The following is a 20068-nucleotide window of genomic DNA, read 5'->3' as shown; positions in this document are numbered from 1 at the left end:
GACCTGAAACCATAAACAACTGAGAGTGCAGCCTGGAACAGAACAAAAATTAGTCTAGGGGAGTGGAGTTGGATTCTAAACCCCGAACAGATTCTGCAGCACTGACTGCCCAAACCGACTGTCGCGTCAGGTATCCTGCTGAAGGCAGTAGTGAGAAGCGAATGTGTGGACTGATGACCACGTTGCAGCCTTGCAAATCTCTTCAATGGGGGCTGACTTTAAGTGAGCCACTGATGCAGCCATGGCTCTATCATTATTTATTTATTTATTTAATTGCATTTGTATCCCACATTTTCCCACCTATTTGCGGGCTCAGTGTGGCTTACAATATATTGTATTGATGGAAGTACAATTTGTTACAGCTCGATTATGTTTACATTGTGAGGCATTGAGTTTAAAACAGAGTCTACGTATCGTTACAGGGAATAGTACAATGGAACAGAACAATGGAACAAAGGAAGAACAACGGATACTGATAGGACTATAGAACAATAGCGCGAAAACGTTCGGGTATAGCATTTTTACCTGTAGATTAAGGTTTAAGTGTGTTAAAATTACGGGGGATGAGAGTACAGATGAGAGTGTATTGATGTATTACTAACTGTTTTGATCCTTTTGATAGATTTTTTCGAAGAGATGAGTCCAATAGTTTGCGGAAGTCGGTCAGCTCATAGGTCGCCTTCAGGTTACGTGGAAGTTTGTTCCAGAATTGCGTGCTCATATAAGAAAAGGTTGATGCGTGCAGCACTTTGTATTTTATGCCTTTGCAATTAGGGAAGTGGAGGTTAAGGAAAGTTCAGGATGATCTTTTAGCGTTTCTGGGTGGTAGGTCTATTAAGTCAGACATGTAGGCTGGGGCTTCACCGTGAATGATTTTGTGGACTAGTGTGCATACTTTAAAAGTGATGCGTTCCTTGAGTGGGAGCCAGTGTAGCTTCTCTCGTAAGGGTTTCGCGCTTTCGTATTTTTGTTTCCCGAAAATGAGTCTGGCAGCTGTGTTCTGGGCTGGCCCTCTAGAGTCAGCCCAGCTTGGGCATAAGTGAAGGAAATGCAATCTGCTAGCCAATTGGAGATTGTGCGTTTTCCAGTGGCAACTCCCCTCCTGTTTGGATCGAAAGAAACAAACAACTGGGAGGACTGTCTGAAGGGCTTTGTCTGCTCCACGTAAAAGGCCAATGCTCTCTTGCAGTCCAAGGTATGCAAACTGCTTTCGCCAGGGTGGGTATGAGGATGGGAAACGAATGTTGGCAAGACAATTGACTGGTTCAGATGGAACTCCGACACCACCTTCGGCAGGAACTTAGGGTGAGTGCGGAGGACTACTCTGTTGTGATGAAATTTGATATAAGGTGCATGTACTACCAAGGCCTGAAGCTCACTGACCATACGAGCTGAAGTAACAGCCACCAAGAAAAGGACCTTCCAGGTCAAGTACTTCAGATGGCAGGTATTCAGTGGCTCAAAAGGAGCTTTCATCAGCTGAGTGAGAACAATGTTGAGATCCCATGACACTGGTGGAGATCTGAAAGGGGGCTTTGACAGCAAACCTCTCATGAAGCGAACTACTAAAGGCTGTCCAGAGATAGGCTTACCCCCTACATGGCGATGAAAAGCACTAATTGCACTAAGCTAAACTCTTATGGAGTTGTCTTGAGACCAGACTCTGACAAGTGTAAAAGGTATTCAAGCAGGGTCTATGTAGGACAAGAAAGAGGATCTAGGGCCTTGCTGTCACACCAGAAGGCAAACTTCCTCCATTTGAAAGAGTAACACCTCTTTGTGGAATCTTTTCTGGAAGCAAGCGACACTCAGGAGACACCCTCTGAAAGTCCCAAGGAGGCAAATTCTAAGCTCTCAACATCCAGCCCGTGAGAGCCAGAGACTGGAGGTTGGGATATATAAGTGACCCCTCGTTCTGAGGGTTTGAAAACACTCCAATCTCCACGGTTCTTCGGAGGACAACTCCAGAAGAAGAGGGAACCAAATCTTATGCGGCCAGAAGGGTGCAATCAGGATCATTGTTCCGCGGTCTTGCTTGAGTTTCAGTAAAGTCTTCCCTACTAGAGGTATGGGAGGATACGCATACAGAAGGCCTGTCCCCCAATGTAGGAGAAAGGCATCTGACGCTAGTCTGTCATGGGCCTGAAGCCTGGAACAGAACTGAGGGACCTTGTGATTGATCCGAGTGGTAAAAAGATCAACCGAGGAGTTGATATAAGATATAGATATAAGAAAAGAGGGTGGTTCATTAGGTAAACTTCTAAATTATAGAGAGCAATTTAACATCTATATGCTACAAACAGTTATGCCGAAGGGCTTAAATGCGGAGTTAGATGGTGAATATCCTAATTAGTATGCTTTACTTAGACATAGGTTTAATGCTGGCATCTGGGGAAGCATATAACATATCATATAATGACATCTGTATTGCAAGGGAATGTCCTTGAGACAGCTCGCTTTCGAGTGAAACGTATACGTCGGACAATAGAACCCCTGGGTCCGACTGAACAAGTTTTCAATAAGATAAGTCAAAAAAGTATATAAGCTATATTTGAGATAAAAGAGAATGTTATTTTAAAGTGAACCTATGAAGAAGTTGATGTTATATATTGTTGGCGGTGAACATCACTGAGGTCACTGGGAAGTGTATTAAAGTATATCTAAAGTGATTAAAAAGCTAAAGTATTTGAGTAAGATAGATGTGAACAAGCTTTACTGAATACACACGGAATCTATACTGGATACCAGGAAGTTCCATATTAGATATTCATATGGTTCCAGATTGAATATTGGTAGTTTGCCTCAAATTTAGTATTGTTAAAAGAAAAAGGCATAAAAATAAGGGAAAAAAAACCTGGCCGCGTCGAAAAAGAAAGAAAACTTCAAAAGGGAGAACAACTAAGAAAAGTAAAGGAACTCTCTACTTTTTTTTTTTTTTTAGAAACGATAATAAAGAAAAAAATCAAAAACCAAGACTCTCTCCTGGGCCTGAGAGGAACAGTGAAAAACCAACACCGCACCTCAACGCAGAGAAAAAACAACTGAGGGAATGCGTTCACACGATGGGCGGGAAATCAGTCTATGCATGCGCGCCAGAAGACTCTGGCAAAACTTTTTTTATATTTTGATTGCAAAATGCTGTCTGATTCCTGGGCCGACGCGGACGTCAACCCACATGTGAGAACAAGCGGCCTGCTGTCTTTGGAGAAGTCAAGCTTTCAATTCTGCTAAAGAACACAATCTTTGCACCAAAAATTAAAAAGATGTGGTGATACAGAAACCCGAATGGTTAGGGGAGGAGATGGACCTCAATAAGACCTAAATTCTTGACAGATGACACTGCTGCTGACCAGGTGTCACATGCCCCCAACAATTTAGCCGTTTTCTCACAGACTGTCACTGTAAAGATTTTAGAGCTCCTTTGAAGCATCTGGAAATTTGAAAGACACTGCTCTCTCCTGCATTTTTACCCCCACCCCACAACACACAGATACCCAATCAGATCACAATCATCCAGCAACACTGCACTAGAATGCGAAATACACAGTCATGCCACATGAGATTTTACCTTTTTCACTTTATTTTTTGTCCTTGTTTATAAAAGATAGTCATTACACTTCACAATCAACTATTTCAGAGTTTATGATTTTTTTTTTTTTTTAACCAGCATTCATTTAGGTAAATCTGGTGGGGAGGAGACCCCACCCTCCCCAAAACAAACAGTGACCCCTAACAGAAGGACACCCACCCTCCACCCCTTGGATTTTCAAGTTTCCTAAATCCTCTCAGGACAAGAGGGAAAAACACAGCCAGTGTCAGCCGAGCCAGTGGTTTGGCAGTGCTGCGTTTCCACACCGCGAGATGTAGGTCTTGCAAAGTTTGGATTTAAGTAGCATTCCCCCCACCCCCCTGCTTCCTGTTTGGTGCCACAGGAAATGCCTTCTCTGCCGAGTATGGCACAGTGAGAAGCATCTCTTTATGGTGAGCAAATCACACAGCTCTGTCTGCCTCCACTAAGCTTAAGACTAACGCAACAGTCCACTGGCAGGTCAGGGCAGTCACATGGCTAGAATCCCCTCCCACCCACTCAAGTATTTTATTTCGAGAGAGAGAAAGATACCTCCTCCTCTTTCTATGAAGCATGGCTTACCAGTGGTTTGGTTCCTAGGCAAACGCCCCCCTCTACCATGTACATGTCTATCACAACATGCAACTACACCCGCTGTTGTAGAGAAAAGCCTGGTAGAATAAGGGAAGCACTGTCAGAGGACCTTCTTAGGGGTGACAGGTTGAACAAACACAAACAGCCCAGAGACTGGGCCAGTGACTTCTGGAAAGGCAGAGCTCAGCTGTAGTCAGAGGTGATAAATCAGTATCTGGGTGTATGTTTAACAGGAGGGTGACGGGGGTGCCTCCTGCCTGGCAGGGTTTTAATTTTGGTAAGAGAGGAGACCATGCATCTGTGCTCTCCTAGCACCACACTGGATTGATTGTAAGTGTGCTGCTGTCACAGTTAACGAGGAAAAAACACTGCAGGTATTCTCCCTGTCCATCTTCCCCAGATGAATCAAACTGATTGTGGCTGGACAGCATCATCACAACAGATTCTGAAGATCCTCAAAACAGCAGAAGTGTGCTTCCAAACCTCAGCAACAGCCCTACCAAAACAGAACACGACTCCAAAACACATTTTCCTCCTCCCTATCCGACATGTCTATTCCCGCACCTGCCATTGCCACACTCGTATGCCAGAGCATCAGGAGCTTACAGTAATGCAGCCCCTCGTGATTTTTGGTTAACTGATTTTTCCTGCATAGCTTCCCTCCTCCTACCTCCGCATTCTTTTTCTACAGGCAAGGGTGTCCCACCCTTTAGTCCTTTGACAAAATAAGCTACAAGCAAGAATCCCAGTGCAGCTGTAAATCGTGCCCGTCAAGAAAGTCTGTGGAGAAGAGGCTGGGTGTGGTGGTGCTCAGTGGTACCAGGCTCATGGCAGGTACACCTGACAGTTCCAACCAGTCCATGCTGTCCAGGTTTGTGTCACAAAGGTCCAGGGCCGTACTGGCACTCTCCTGAGTAAAGTGCAATTCTGAGGTGTCCATGGGAGAAAGAGGATGGTCCAAGAAGGCTGAGCTGCTGAGAATTTCACTGTGGAGGTCATCGATCAGGGACATGGGGACCATCCCGTCTTGGTCTGCCGTCAGCAGTGATGCTCCTGTGGCGCTTTCTAAAAAGGTCTCCAGCCTCCCTGGGGTTGTGATTGGACCCAGGGGAACTGGCAAAGGAAGGCCAGTAGGAGAGTGGGTGGCTAGAAGGGAGGTGCTCATAGTTGCACAGGACTTGGAAGAGGATGTGTGCATCTCCTTCCCAGTGGGCGATGGCTGCTCCTTGTAGTCTGCGCAAATTTCTGTAAAGAGAGAAAGAGAGGGGTTGGGAAAGATCAGAACAGACACAATCAACTTTATATTCTCCTATCTACAGAAGTTTCATTTTATTAAAGAGATTGGCCCAGGAGATCTTGTTCTCTGGCAGACTGAAGCTTACACTGATCAAAAAACATAATGCTTGAAATGTAAGGACAGTTTCTTAATTGTATTTTAAAATTTAGATTCATTTCTAGATTTTTCAAGAATACAAGGGCCCTAAAATGTATCCAGGTCACTGCTACAAGGATTTAAGAACAAGGAGGGGGAGTCGCATTAGAGTTATTACCACAGCTAATAAGTGGAACTCTGTTGTTGCATAAAACTGTTGTGATCCCTAACAGCAGAACACTTAGCATCCAGTACCTTCCACCTGAACTACATCCCACCTCTATCTATCTGTATAACCATAATGGTAGCATATTAACATTAAAAAGACCCCCCCCCCCCCCACACACACGTTGCAATTTTTTACCAAAAGCAGTTAATCTAATCTAAAACCTGCCCTTTACAGGTAAAAAGTGAGAAATCATAGACAGACTTCCCTTCAGACCTGGAACATATCTATATTAACAACAAAACTGCAAAATGAATCATTCCTGCAGAAAAATTACTCTGCCTTAGCAAAAATGTCAATAAAAAAGAACCTTATCTACACAAACACAGAACCAAACTACTGCTCCCTCGGAAACACAACAGTATTTAAAAGATCACCTCACTGCCACATCAATGCTGGCCCCCGCACCCCCAGACCACCCTTGGGAACTATAGGACTGGTGAATGCCAAATCAGCTGCAAAGAAATCCTCTGTGATCCATGATGCCATAAATGAACAGCATCTTGACATCCTAGGAATAAGTGAAATCAGGCTAGATGAAAGTGGGGGTTTACCACTGGCTGAACTATGCCCAACAGGTTTCAACATCCAACATCAACCAAGATCAGGAAGACGGGGTGGAGGGTTAGCAGTCTTGATTCGGGACACAATCAAACTGCGCAGAATATCCATCCCCCAGCTACATGAATCAGAATATCTTTTAATCCAACTTGAAGAGGAGAAATCAAACTGGCTGCTGATAGTATACTGAGCACCTCGTAACAACACATTATCTGTGCAAGAACTCCAAGACCTGATTACTCAAGTGACCCTGAATTACCCTAGGCTGGTGATCATGGGAGATTTCAGTCTACACATTGAAACCCCAGATACCACCACAGCTGCCTTTCTGGACAGGATGACAGCACTTGGATTTACACAGGTGATCAATTTGCCAACCCACGAACAGGGTCACATAGAGGGGCATAATTGAACGGGGGCGCCCATCTCCGGGGATGGCCCAAATCCCAGCATTTAGGCCAACCTTAGAGATGGCCGACCTCGGTTTTCGCCTATAATGGGAATTGAGGGCGCCCATCTCAAAAACGACCAAATCCAAGGCATTTTGTCATGGGAGGAGCCAGCATTCATAGTGCACTGGTCCCCCTCACATGCCAGGACACCAACCGGGCACCCTAGGGGGCACTGCAGTGGACTTCATAAATTGCCCCCAGGTATATAGCTCCCTTACCTTGTGTGTTGGGCCCCCCCAAAATCCACTCCCCACAACTGTACACCACTATCATAGCCCTTAGGGATGAAGGGGGGCACCTAGATGTGGGTACAGTGGGTTGGGGGGGGGGGGGGGGTTGGAGGGCTCACATTTACCACCACAAGTGTAACAGGTAGGGGAGGGATGGACCTGGGTCTGCATGCCTAAAGTGCACTGCACCCACTAAAAACTGCTCCAGGGACCTGCATACTGCTGTCATGGAGCTGGGTATGACATTTGAGGCTGGTAAAAAATGCTTTTTAATTTTTTTTTTTTGGGTGGGAGGGGGTTGGTGTTCATTGGGGGAGTAAGGGGAGGTCATCCCCATTCTCTTCGGTGGTCATCTGGTCAGTTGGGGCACCTTTTTGAGGCTTGGTCATGAAAAAAAATGGACCAAGTCGGCCAAATGCTTGTCAGGGACACCCTTCTTTTTTCCATTATCGTCTAAGGGCGGCCATCTCTTGACCACGCCCCATACCGCCTTCGGTACACTGCCGACACGCCCCCTTGAACTTTGGCCAGCCCCGCGACAGAAAGCAGTTGAGGGCGGCCAAAATCGGCTTTCGATTATGCCGATTTGGCTGGCCCTGAGAGAAGGCCGCCCATCTCCTGATTTGTGTCAGAAGACGAGCTGGATAGTAAACTTGGTGTTCTACAAAGGGGCGGATATCCCAGAATTCTGGGTAACAGTATTGAAATAACACCCCTATCATGGTCAAACCATTTTCTAATTAAATTTTCCCTAAGTGGTCACCTGAAACAAATGGCACCTCCCAGAGTTTGGAAGATCAGAGACAAAAAAAAGCTGGCCGTTGAGAATTTCCTAGAGGCCTTGGACTATCCACATGTGGATGAAAAGACAACTACAGTGTCAGAACAGGTTGACATCTGGAATACACACTTAGCCAAAATGGCACCACCAAAAAGGTCTTATGCCCCACTCACAAACGCTCACCTTGGTTTCCTCTAGAACTTCGGGTCCTTAAATGCGAAGGGTGGAAACTTGAAAGGAGATGGCATAAATCTTGCCTGGATGAAGACAGGCTAAACTGTAGGAAGCACATGACAAAGTACTGCCAAGCCTTAACAGCAACCAAAAAACAGTATTTCTCTCAATGCATTGCACAGGCTTCCAATTCAACCAAGCAGTTATTCAGTATAGTAAACTGCCTACTGCAACCCCCACAACAGAACCAGCCTGCCCAGTCTATACTGAACTGCAATGATTTTGCTGCATACTTTGCCAACAAAATTAAAAGTCTCCACCAGGATTTACAGGTAATCCCACCCAATTCCCAACCAGTTAACCAGGGGTGCACAAACTCGCCCCTTCCTCACAGAAAGAGATGGGACACTTTTAACCCAATGACAGAGGACAGTCTTGACAAAATCCTAAGAGACCTTCGACCAACTACCTACTCCCTCGACCCCTGCCCATCAAAGATAGTGCAGCAGGCAAGTATAGGACTTATAGAAGGCGCCACAAAAATTGTGAACACCTCTCTTCCTAATGGGCAACTACCACAGCATTAAAAAGGGCAGTGGTTCACCCTTTGTTAATGAAAAACAACCTTGACCAGGACAAACTTGAAAGTTACTGGCCAGTATCCAACATTCCATTTCTAGGGAAACCCATAGAACAAACCGTCTGTGTTCAACTTAATGATTGGCTAGAAGAGAGAAACTGGCTAGATCCATGTCAATCTAGATTCAGACCCGGTTATGGAACAGAAATGGTTCTCGTAGCCCTACTAGATGGATCTTCACAGAAACCGAGACAGGGGATTCGCCTCAGTGTTAGTACTGCTAGATTTCTCAGCAGCTTTTGACACTGTGGATAATGATATCATGCTAGCATGACTGACAGAAACAGGTATCAATGGAACAGTACTTGCCTGATTCAGATCCTATCAGACAGGCAACAATCCATAATGTTTGGCAGCAACTCATCACCACCATGGACACTGACCTGCGGGGTACCACAAGGATCAATACTGTCACTTATTCTGTTCAATATCTACCTCAAGCCACTAGCTGAGCAGCTACTCATACCCACTGAACCTGACTTACCTACAACCTTGGATAAACTGATTACCTGCCTAACATCAATTCAAGAATGGGCTAAACACAACAAACTTTGCCTGAACCCAAGTAAAACTGAGCTTCTCTGGGTCCCTAACACAAGTGGATACGTACCTGACATCAAAATCCCTTTTGGGAAGTATGAACTCCCCCCTCAAATCACAAGTCAAGAACCTTGGAATACAGTTAGATTCAACACTTACTCTGATTCTCCAAATCCAAGCAACCTTCAAGAGCTGCTTCTTCTATTTGTGACAGCTACGCTGCCTCTCTCCTTACATCGAGAAGGTAAATCTTATCTTAGTTGTGCATGCCATAACAACATCAAGACTGGATTTCTGCAATGCACTATACAATGGTCTGACTACAAAGGGCCTGCACCAGCTCCAGCTGATTCAGAATGCAGCAGCAAGACTCATAGAAGGTTGCAAGTGACGAGCACATCACACCATTTTTGCAAAAATGTCACTGACTGTACAATACAGGGCTAAATTTAAAACTCTATGTCTGATCTTCAAGGCCCTTAAAGGAAATGGCCCTGAGTACCTGAAGAATAGGATGATTCTCTACACACTGCCAAGGACACTAAGGTCCTCTCAAGGACTATCACTAACCACACCCTCTCCAAAAGACATTACACGATGTGATACCCACAAGTGAGCCTTCTCTGGAGTAGCCCCCACACGCTGGAATGCACTGCCTGAAAGGTTCCGCTTAACACAAGACTATCTCTACTTCAGGAAGCAGGTGAAACCTTGGTTCTTCAATCAGGCCTTTAATGGAAGAAGTAACTAACTTGTTATTCTCACTCACACACACAAGGAGTGACACGGGCTGCACATACTGCAGCAGGACATGTTTATCCACTCCTACCCTAGCTGAGATAATATTTAACCATTGCTCTGAACTCATGTGCAACTTTCTTTAAATTAGTCACCTCACTTTCTAACTCTCTTACCTATCTATATGTTCCATCTTTGCTTTACCCTTCACTATCAATTAAAATGTTTTATTACATACTATGTTGACATTGTAAGTAGTATACTATGCCATACTTTGTATTGTTATTTGAATATTTTTACTGCTGTAATTGCCTATTGCTCATGCTTGATCTATTCTTACTGTACACTGCCTTGAGTGAATTCCTTCAAAAAGGCGGTAAATAATCCTAATAAATAAATAAATAAATGACATTTCCAGCCCTGGCCAACCTAGGAAGTAGAGAACTTGAGCTGAGAATCAAACCCAGGTCCCTCTGTGTAGAACTGAGCCACCAGGCTATCCCATTTCTAAGCACATTACGAGGCTTGAAGCTTACTGTCTGGCTGAGGCTCTGAGGAAGCCTTTCTTACCTCCACTCTGAATGAGAATGTCAATCAAGTCATCCATCTGCTGGCTTGATGACCGGCTTGCCTAGAAATAAAAACATTGCTATGTATTAGTTTCAAACACTGAGTCAAACCAATCTAAAGAGACAGTGGAGGAAAACCTTTAATTATACCTGGCCCATTAACGGTTTCATCAGATTCCTGCTTACAGTTTTACCTGGGCCTCATCTTCCTTTTAGATTTAGAATAGCCAGAGCCGCTTTTACCCATAGGCAAAAGGGGCAGCTTACCCTAGCCCCTGCTAAAAGGAAGCCCAGTTACCCAGTAGCCCATAGATAAATCCAATCTCTCTCACCCATTCCCTCCCCATCACCATGTCCAGCATCTCTCTCTCTCTCTCCCCCCCCCTCCCGTGGTCTTCCAAACTTGGCAGCAACAGCTATTAAGACAGGTTCCCTCCAGCCAGCTCTGGGCCTTCTCTCTGCTTCATCCTGCCCATGTAGAAACAGGAAATTGCATCAGAAGAGGCAGGATGAGGCAAAGTGAAGGCATCAGATCAGGTCCAGCTGAAGGCAACCTCTCAATCACTGCTGTCGCCAGCCACCGAAGGGAAGTCTGGAGGGCTGCAGGGAGGAGGGAAGAAGGGAGAGAGAGAGAGATGTTTGACCCAAGGAGAGGGGGAAGTGGAGAGACAGACACTGGACCTGTGGGGATGTGGAGGGAGATGATGGACTGGGGGGGCAGTAGGGAAGAGAGAGAAAGAGCAGATTTGGGGGAGGGGGAAGAGACAGGGGGAGCTGACAGACCCATGGATGGAGAGATACCAGACTGTAAGGGCAGGGTAGGAAAGAGAAAGAGGGAGAGATGCTGACCCTGGCAACGAGTGGGGTAGGGGGGCAAGGAAGAAAAGAGAGCGGAAGAAGAGGGACACAGACTAGATGCTGGGCAGAGAGGGAGGATAGGGACAGGGACATAGAGAAGAGATGCTGACTATAGGGGAAGGAAAGAGACACTGAGGGCAGATGATGGGGATAGGGGAACACAGAGGGAGATGCTGGGAAAAACAGGGATGGACAGAAAAGATATGTTGAATGGACAGGAGACCCTGCAAAGACAGGAAAAAAAACCAGAAAAGCAGAAAAGAGATACTGGGACCAAAGCAAATGGAAGAAGTACAAAAAAGTATTTTATTTTGAATTTATTAATTGGAGTACATCAGCTTTAGGAAATACACAGCTCGGATAGCTTACATTTGCTCCTATTTCTCTAATATTGCTGTATACACAGAGACTGCCTTATCCCTTATTTGTCCTGTTTATCTGTCTTGATTAGATTGTATAAGCTCTGTCGAGCAGGGACTGTCTCTTATATGTTCAGTGTACAGCGCTGCGTACATCTAGCAGAGATATAAAATAAGTAGTAGTAGTAGTCTGACCTTCAGGTGGTTTTCATTTCCATTTTTTGCCTTCATGTCTCTACTACTGGTCCTTGTTTCATATTTGTTGAGGGTCTGACTGGGTTTTATGCATGTGACAAAGGTACTGTATTCTGCTAGCAGGTTGCTTCTGTGTACAGATTTGTTACAGTCCCATTTGTTCTGTTTTCTTACTAGGTGGTGTATTGGTGTTGTATGGCCTAGTGAAATATTTACAATGCTGCCTTTTCATGAAGGGAAAGGGGAATGGGACTTGATATACCGCCTTTCTGAGGTTTTTGCAACTACATTCAAAGCGGTTTACATATATATTCAGGTACTTATTTTGTACCAGGGACAATGGAGGGTTAAGTGACTTGCCCAGAGTCACAAGGAGCTGCAGTGGGAATCGAACTCAGTTCCCCAGGATCAAAGTCCACTGCACTAACCACTAGGTTACTCTATTGTTCTGGGTCCTGGGAATGGTTCACAAAAGTTAGGTTCTGAGTGTGTTTCTGCACAAATTTCTGCATAATGTTTTGCTGTGGAGGGATTGTCTGTTGGCTTTACTGAGATGACATCAAAACTTTAATACAATTTTAATTTCTCATATCAGACAGGTTTTAGAACATTTTGCAGATCTGATGTATGTTAAACAGTTGTCTTTATAGCAGACTTGTGTCTGATCAGGTTTAAATTTATGAGATACTACCTCTTGAAAGATTTTAAATACAACTGAAATGATTCTATAGCTATGTATGTGGTTTAGTGTTGTAAATGCTTGAAATAATCGAGTTTAAAATATGCTAACATGTCACCCATAATACAGAAATCTATTTTTATTAAGAAGGCATTACTTCTTAATAAGGATAGCCAGCAGCCCTTCCTTAGGCCTCAGTCTATTCACCACCGTGCCAAATTTATACACCGAACGCATCGCCAAGAAAAACCTCCTCACTGGGGTGGTAAATCTCACTCTTTGGAATGGGCCACACTTGGTATCTCTGGACTCTAGTCTAGCTTTTTAAAGAGTGCAGCTGCTATCTAGGCCATGTTGCTGATTACTCTGCCAGTACCACCCCTTCTGACATGGACTGCCTGTTTCTGAGGGGAGGAACAGGTAGAGCCATCAGCAGTGTAGTCTAGACAATGGCTCTGTGTCTTTATGCCACATTTTTTTCAACAGGGGGCTAATAAAGCAGTGCCACTGGACCTGAGGGGGAAGGGGGGGGGGGGGGGGGGGGGGGACATTCTCAAAACTTTGCCCAGGGCTGCTTTAACCACCAGTGGGGCCCTGAGAACAGCTAGTGTCAGTGTTCTCAAAATGTAGAAGAATATCCTCCCTCTTGGTCACCTGATAGAATCCCTTTTCTCTTCCCAAAGTGTACCTGTGGGGCCTTTGGATGTTGCTTCATAGCCTCTTCATACCCTGGTAGTTCCTTCATCCTATTTGGTGGGGGAGAGGTGAAGAGTGCATTCTGTGGCTCTAGATCCAGTTGGGTCACTGGCCGACAGGGGGATCCTGGCTGCGATGAATTTTGTGCCTGAAAGTGTAGGAAAATATTTAAAAAAACAAAAAAACAACAATAGAAATTGTGACCTAGTGTCCCAAAACATCTCTCTATATAAAACGCACCTCCAACGTTCTAATGAAGCCTCTGTTAGTTAGCCAACATTCTAAGTGAAGGGGGTGAGATCGCATTGTGTCTGCCCCGCCCACGCATCAAACGTGATGATGTCGAGGGCGGAGCAATGACACTCAACCAATCGCAACGCTCGGCAGCGAAGCGTCAGGGAAGGAGGCGGCGCTCTCGACGTCTAGCCTTCCCTTCGCTGTGTTCCGCCTTCTTCTGACGTCAAGGATGACGTCAAAAGAAGGCGGAACACAGCGAAGGGAAACCTAGACGTCGAGAGGCTGAGCGCCGCCTCCTTCCCTGACGCTTCGCTGCCGGAACAGCCACGGAGGTAAATTTAAAAACAAGAAAAAAAAAAAAAAACATGTTGGGGGGAGAGAAGAGGGTGGCCACTAAAGTACAACAATGGGAGCGGGAGGGCAGGGGAGAAACGACAGCATGGATGCGAAGGGGGGGGGGGGGGAGAAGAGGGCGGGCCAGGCTGGGACATGGGAGAGAGAGGAGCATGGATGCAAGGGGGGGTCATGGAAGGGAGACAGGGGACTTGCTGGAAAAGTATGAATGGAGGCGGCAGGGGACAGAGGAGCACGGATGGGCATGGATTGGGAGGGCAGGGCTCAGGGAGAGAGGGAAATTGCTGGATAGGGATGAATAGAGGGGACAGATGGGCATGGATGGATATGGATTGCACGGCAGGCCTCAGGGAGAGAGGGCAACTGCTGGATAGGGAAAATGAAGGGGCCAGGTGACAGATGGGCATGGATTGGAAGGGCAGGACTCAGGGAGAGGGGAATTGCTGGATAGGGATGAATGGAGGGGATAGATGGGCATGGATGGATATGGATTGCAGGGCAGGCCTCAGGCAGAGAGGGGAAATGCTGGATATGGAAAAATGGAGGGGCCAGGTGACAGATGAGCATGGATGGGCATGGATTGGAAGGGCAGGACTCAGGGAGAGGGGAATTGCTGGATAGGGATGAATGGAGGGGACAGATGGCCATGGATGGATATGGATTGCAGGGCAGGCCTCAGGCAGAGAGGGGAAATGCTGGATAGGGAAAAATGGAGGGGCCAGGTGACAAAGGAGCATGGATGGGCATGGATTGGAAGGGCAGGACTCAGGGAGAGGGGAATTGCTGGATAGGGATGAATGGAGGGGACAGATGGCCATGGATGCATATGGATTGCAGGGCAGGCCTCAGGGAGACAGCGGAATTGCTGGATAGGGATGAATGGAGGGGCCAGGTGACAGAGGAGCATGGATTGGACTCACACTTTCACTCTGACTCTCAAACACTCACTCTCACATACACTCTCCCAAACATACACACTCCGAGGAAAACCTTGCTAGCGCCCGTTTCATTTGTGTCAGAAACGGGCCTTTTTTACTAGTAGCTGTATAAGTAGTTACCTGTTGGTGATTGTAAACCTTGTACTATATATCTTCTGTTTCACTTTTCAGAATATGTTGTTATGCAGGGACTTTCAGTTATAAGCACAGAGTAAATGGTACAACTGCAAGCATGACAGGTATTTTACAATTCTTTTTACTTCTGAGCAATGGAAATGAATGGCCTGTTTCTTTTCTGAAATCAAGTTTTTCAAATGGTACATAAATGTTTTTCCACAAACCTCCAATTCAACACTATAACATATGAAAAAATGTGGAAATATCATTCAAAATCATTATCAAAGACAGCTTCCAACTGACAATTAATTCTGTAAATGGATTGAGACAAATATTTTCATGAATATTCTATCTTTTACCAATCTGCTAAGATCAGGAACTCTCTTCCGTGTGAAATATGTTCTTGAAAGTCTTATGTTCAATTTCATAAACATTTGAAGGCTTATTTGTATAACAGATGTTTCTTTTTTTTTTTTTTTTACTTTTATTTTATTTATAAAATTTTCAATTGAATACAAAGATACTACAATCTTGGAAAGAATACACCAATATCCAAAAGAAAATACATTCTAAGAAAAATGACTACCATAAATTAAATTATTGGTTAATTAGTCCACAAGTAAGAGAGGGACCTATGATTTTGTCCAAAGGAAGTTGGATATAAGAAATATTACAAAATAAAAATACAGGTAGTTACCCCTTTTACTCTTGATCAGCTAAACATTTGGTTCTCCTCCCTTGCTACCCTGTGAATTTAAGAAACTGCGCAATTGAAGAGGTTCAAAGAACACTATTTTTTTTGTCTTTAAAGAAAAGAATACATTTGCATGGAAATCACAACTGGAAATGATCATTTAGTGAAAGTGTCTCTTGTTTCATCTCCAATAATTTTTTCCTCCTTTGTTGAGTCCGTTTGGAAATATCAGGAAAAATTGACACTTTCCCTCCTAAAAATTCAGGTTGGATTTTTTTGAACATAAAGTCTTAATAAGGCTTCTTTATCTTGTAGGAATACAAAGGAGACCAAAAGTGTGGCTCTGGTTTTGATTTCCTCTTTAGATTGTTCCAGAAATGTAGAAATATCTAATATATCCACAGATGTTTCCTGTTGTTCTTGGTCTACCTGTTGCTTTCGAGTATCCTGCTGTTTAAATTTTGTATTTAAAAAATATAACTCTCTAAGAAACTTATGAAACATTTCCCTTAGAGCAATAAACTTTGAGTAAGGAAAATTAAGGATTCGTAAATTTAAGTTCCTTGTTATATTCTCTAAGTTTTCAATTTTACGATAAAGAAGTAATCTATCTCCTGTGAACTAAGCTTGATTCTCTTGAACTTTTACCATGTCTGTTTCCAGTTTGTTTAGCGGAAAAATTTTCAATAGTTTTCTTGACTTCTTTTACTTGCACAGAATTATTTAAAGACACAGATACAAAAGAAGAGCAAACCTTGTGCAGGGTTTCAAGAGCAGTCCAAATGAATTCCAGTGATATTTCATGTGGTCTTTTCAGTGGCTGAATTGCCGAGGCACACAAGGAAATTTCCTCCTGAGAATAACCAGTAGCAGCAACCTCCACCGTCGCCTCTCCCGATGCCATAGTCGGAAATTGCTGGATCCCCTCCACTGAAGGCCGAGGAATAACCTCGGCAGTATTTCCATCAACCGCTTCCTGAGACGAGGTTTGCCTCCCCTTCGAGTCTCCTTTAATCTGTACTCTCGGTACCGTTGCCCCATCCGGTCGCGGAGGGGTAGCTGGTCCTACCGGGCTGAGTGAAAGTTCGCCCTACCGACCGGGGCTCTTCTTTACCCTGGTAACGGAAACGCCCGAATGCGGGGTTGACACCAAATAGGCTGAGATAGAAGCTTGACATGCTGAGGGGGCTTCTAGATCGGGAGAGGAGGTCCCTTAAGCCTGACCTTCCTCTTCGGCATGCTTGTTGCGAGGAAAATGAAAGTTTTCAAGATTTTAGTGGAACAGCGTTCTCCTCAGCCTTCCTGTATCGCCGCCATCTTAGATCCCCCTCAGTTCAAACCGATGTTTCTTTTATAATGTTCTGTTTTTGATGTATTCTCCCGATTCAGGAATATTGACTGATTATCTTATAGTTATCTCACTCTGAACCCTCTATGGGATAAAGTGTGTTATAAAAGCAAACATAATAATAATAATAAACCTATAAAACTGAACAATGTTAAAAACATTGAAATGGAGGCTCATAACAATGGAAACACCTAAATCAACTGGAACATCATGGTGCCACCATGTCATCATTGCCTTCAAATCCACCAGGTAAAAAGTGTCCCAACAAATATTAATGTCCATTAAATTAAAAAAAGTTTTTTTATAAGTAGTCTACATCAATTCACTCTTCTCATCAGTGATGTCTCTGGAATAGCACTTTGATCCACTCCAATCTCATATTCTCAATACTGTTCATATAGCTCCAACCTGGCCAAAATCCTGGTTTCACACTATATGGGCTTCTTCAGGGAACATCAGATAAATTTTTGGGTGTGGCACCATCAGTTGCAGGATCACGCCCAGTTCTCCAGGAGTCACTGAGGCCTGGCTTCCCCCAGGTTCTTAATCTTCTCCAGATCTTTGTCAAAGAACAGACACTCCCTAAAGGGAGGGCATCAGCTGACCAATATCTACTCCTACACTGTGTCAATACAAAGGTTTTGCATCAGCTCTAATTGCTTCAGAACCTCACAGCATGACTGATAGATGGTTATAAACAACATGATCACATCACACCATCCTGCAAGAATTTCACTGGACTGATCTTTAAGGCCCTTAAAGGAAATGGGCCAGAATACTTAAACAGAATCTCCCTCTATAAGCCTCTGAGGTTTCTAAGGTGTTCCCAAGGAGCTGTTATGATCCAGTAGGACAGGCAGGGTAGTGACTGGGACTCGCTCCTGATTGGCCATATCAGGGATTGGGCTGATGTCTGAGGCAGCTGATGTCAGATGCCAGACCAAACATACCTCTGCCTGCATAGTGTTGTCTCCTTCAGCTGTGAGCATACCTTTTTTCCGCTTAGTCTGTGCCTGTGGCACAGGGTGAATTCTCGGTTGTTTGGTTGCCCTTATTCCTGTTGTCTGTGTTTGTTGTGTGTGTCTGTAGCAGCCGGTTTCTTCTCTGATCACTTAGCTACTGTGCAGCTGTGTTCTGCTTCTCAGTGTCTACTGCTTTACGGTGTGCCTGCCTTTCCCTTCCCTGTTGTGTGTGTTGGCTGAGTCCGTGGTAAGTGCTTACTTCCTTTGTTTGTATTTCCCTATTAACCCTTTACCTGCTGTACCTGTTGCTTGGTTCTTGTGAGCTCTACTCCTTGTCTGTCCTGTGTACTTAGTAGCAGTCTCTCTCTGTAGTCTGCGTTAACCGTTTACCAGCCATATCTGTTTGCTTGGCTCTTGTGAGCTCTGCTCCTCATCTGACCCGTGTACCCAGAAGCAGTCTCTCCCTGTAGTCTGCTTTAACTCTTTACCTGCTGTATCTGTTGAGCACTGCTCCTCGCCTGACCTTTATATTTAGTAGCAGTCTCTCTCTGTAGTCTACCTTACCCTTTACCTGCTGTTTGTGGACTGGCCATATCTAGCTCTGGTGCTTTATAGTCTTTTGTCTGAGTTCCCTTATTCTGGTTATTGTCTATATCTGTCTGTTTGGTCTGGTGACCTTCCATTGGTGTCTGTGAGTGGCACTGTGCGTGCAACCCGAGTGCCAGTCCCTTCCAGGACTTCTCTATGTTCTTTTCCCTTCCCTTGTGAGTGTTTGAGTTCCAGTTCAGCCTTGCAGTCCCTACGCTTGGACTCTGTACGTGTGGATTCCAGTTCAGTCTGTATGAGTGGTCTATTCCCCATTCCTGGTGGTGCTCGCTGGTCGCCCTGAGTGTGCTGGGCTTCGTGGCCATTGTTACTATGTGGCGTGAGCTTGGTATGCCCTAGGCCTTGACTTAGGCACAAGGGCTCATGACCAATCTAACAGGAGCATCCTTAACCACACCCTCTCCAAAGGAAATCATATGATGTAACACCCACTAATACGCCTTCTCAGAAGCAGTCCCTACACTCTGGAGTGGGAAGGATAAATCTATTTATAAGCATACCTCAAACCACATTTTGCCCCTCTCCTTTAATAGAGTCCCCACTAACTGCCTCTGAACCTTGAGAGAATTAAGCATCAATCCCACTCCCTCATCCAGTGCCTGTTGGCTGAGAAAGTCCGCCTTGGAAGTGTCCACCTCCACCACGTGGCCCATTGAGTATAACAGGTGTAATTCTGCCCATGCACACAGCTCATCATCTCCAGGAGACACCAGCACTCCTAGTACCTCCCTATTTGTTAACATATGTTACAGCAATGGTGTTGTCAGACAACATGTGCATCACTTGAACCTGAAGCAGAATGTGAAGTAGAGAGCTGCATGGGAGTGGGGATAGCAGGATTCCCGCAGGGATCCCTTCCAGGTCTGCGAGAATCCCATGGGATGGGCCCAGGTCCTGCAGGATCCCCATGGAAGTGCCTTCCCTCCCCTGAGCTGCAGGGTGCCCTCCTGGCACATATCTGAAGGTACCCTGGTGGTCTAGTGGCTTCTTCTGGGCAGGAAAGATCCCCACACTTTCCTGCCTGCTGCCGCTGATCCTCTCATTGTCTCCGCTTTTTTAAAATGGCTGCCAAGACTTCTGCAGAAGTCTTGTGAGGCCACTGCTTGAAGTCTCGGTAGCCATTTAAAAAAAGCCAAGACCAGGGAGATCATGTGATGCTAGGCCAGCGAGAGGAAGCCGCAGAGGGGAGCACCTGGGTCCCCCGATTAACATTTAGCCCCAATCAGCTACAGGATCATTGCTTAAACCCGTTTTACTGTGGACATCAACTGCGGAAGCACCTGGGAGGAGAAAAGAGTAACTTTGGGTTTTCTTACTTGTGAGCATGTCAGCGAAAGCCCAGAAGAAAGATGGAGCTCGAGGCCGTGCAGTGGAAAGCAAGATGGTGGAGAACGGCTCCTTGGGCGCGCCATCAGTGAGATCTGCATGGGTGGGAGAAATAGCTGCAGAGGTCTCAGTGCTACTGGAATCTTTGGTTGATCAAAAATTACAGAAAAGTTTGGACAAATTGGAAGAGATGGATGGAAAACTAGAATGTCTACACTCCAATTTGACAGGCTACCAGCAGAGACTTTCAAATG

At 45.1% G+C, this 20068-nt stretch overlaps 1 protein-coding gene across 6 annotated transcripts in view; it reads right to left on the bottom strand.

Moving 5' to 3' along the window:
* Nucleotides 1-3557: 3557 nt before the first annotated feature.
* The window catches only part of MRTFA (myocardin related transcription factor A), a 342546-nt gene continuing 326035 nt past the window's right edge, over nt 3558-20068 (bottom strand). For 5 of the 6 annotated variants that reach the window (XM_030202867.1, XM_030202876.1, XM_030202884.1 and 2 more), the window contains 3 exons: nt 13225-13380; nt 10447-10507; nt 3558-5407 (listed from right to left, as the gene is read on the bottom strand). In XM_030202867.1, the coding sequence (XP_030058727.1) occupies nt 4893-5407; nt 10447-10507; nt 13225-13380 (732 nt within the window). In that variant the 3' untranslated portion in view covers nt 3558-4892. Of the gene's footprint in view, nt 5408-10446; nt 10508-13224; nt 13383-20068 lie in introns of those variants that run through there. The other variant, XR_003942109.1, reaches the window with a different exon arrangement.

The sequence above is a fragment of the Microcaecilia unicolor genome, chromosome 1 (assembly GCF_901765095.1).
Source record: "Microcaecilia unicolor chromosome 1, aMicUni1.1, whole genome shotgun sequence".
NCBI classification, from domain to species: Eukaryota; Metazoa; Chordata; class Amphibia; order Gymnophiona; family Siphonopidae; genus Microcaecilia; species Microcaecilia unicolor.
Note: the sequence above shows the minus strand (reverse complement) of the source record. Positions and strands in the feature narration are given on the sequence as shown.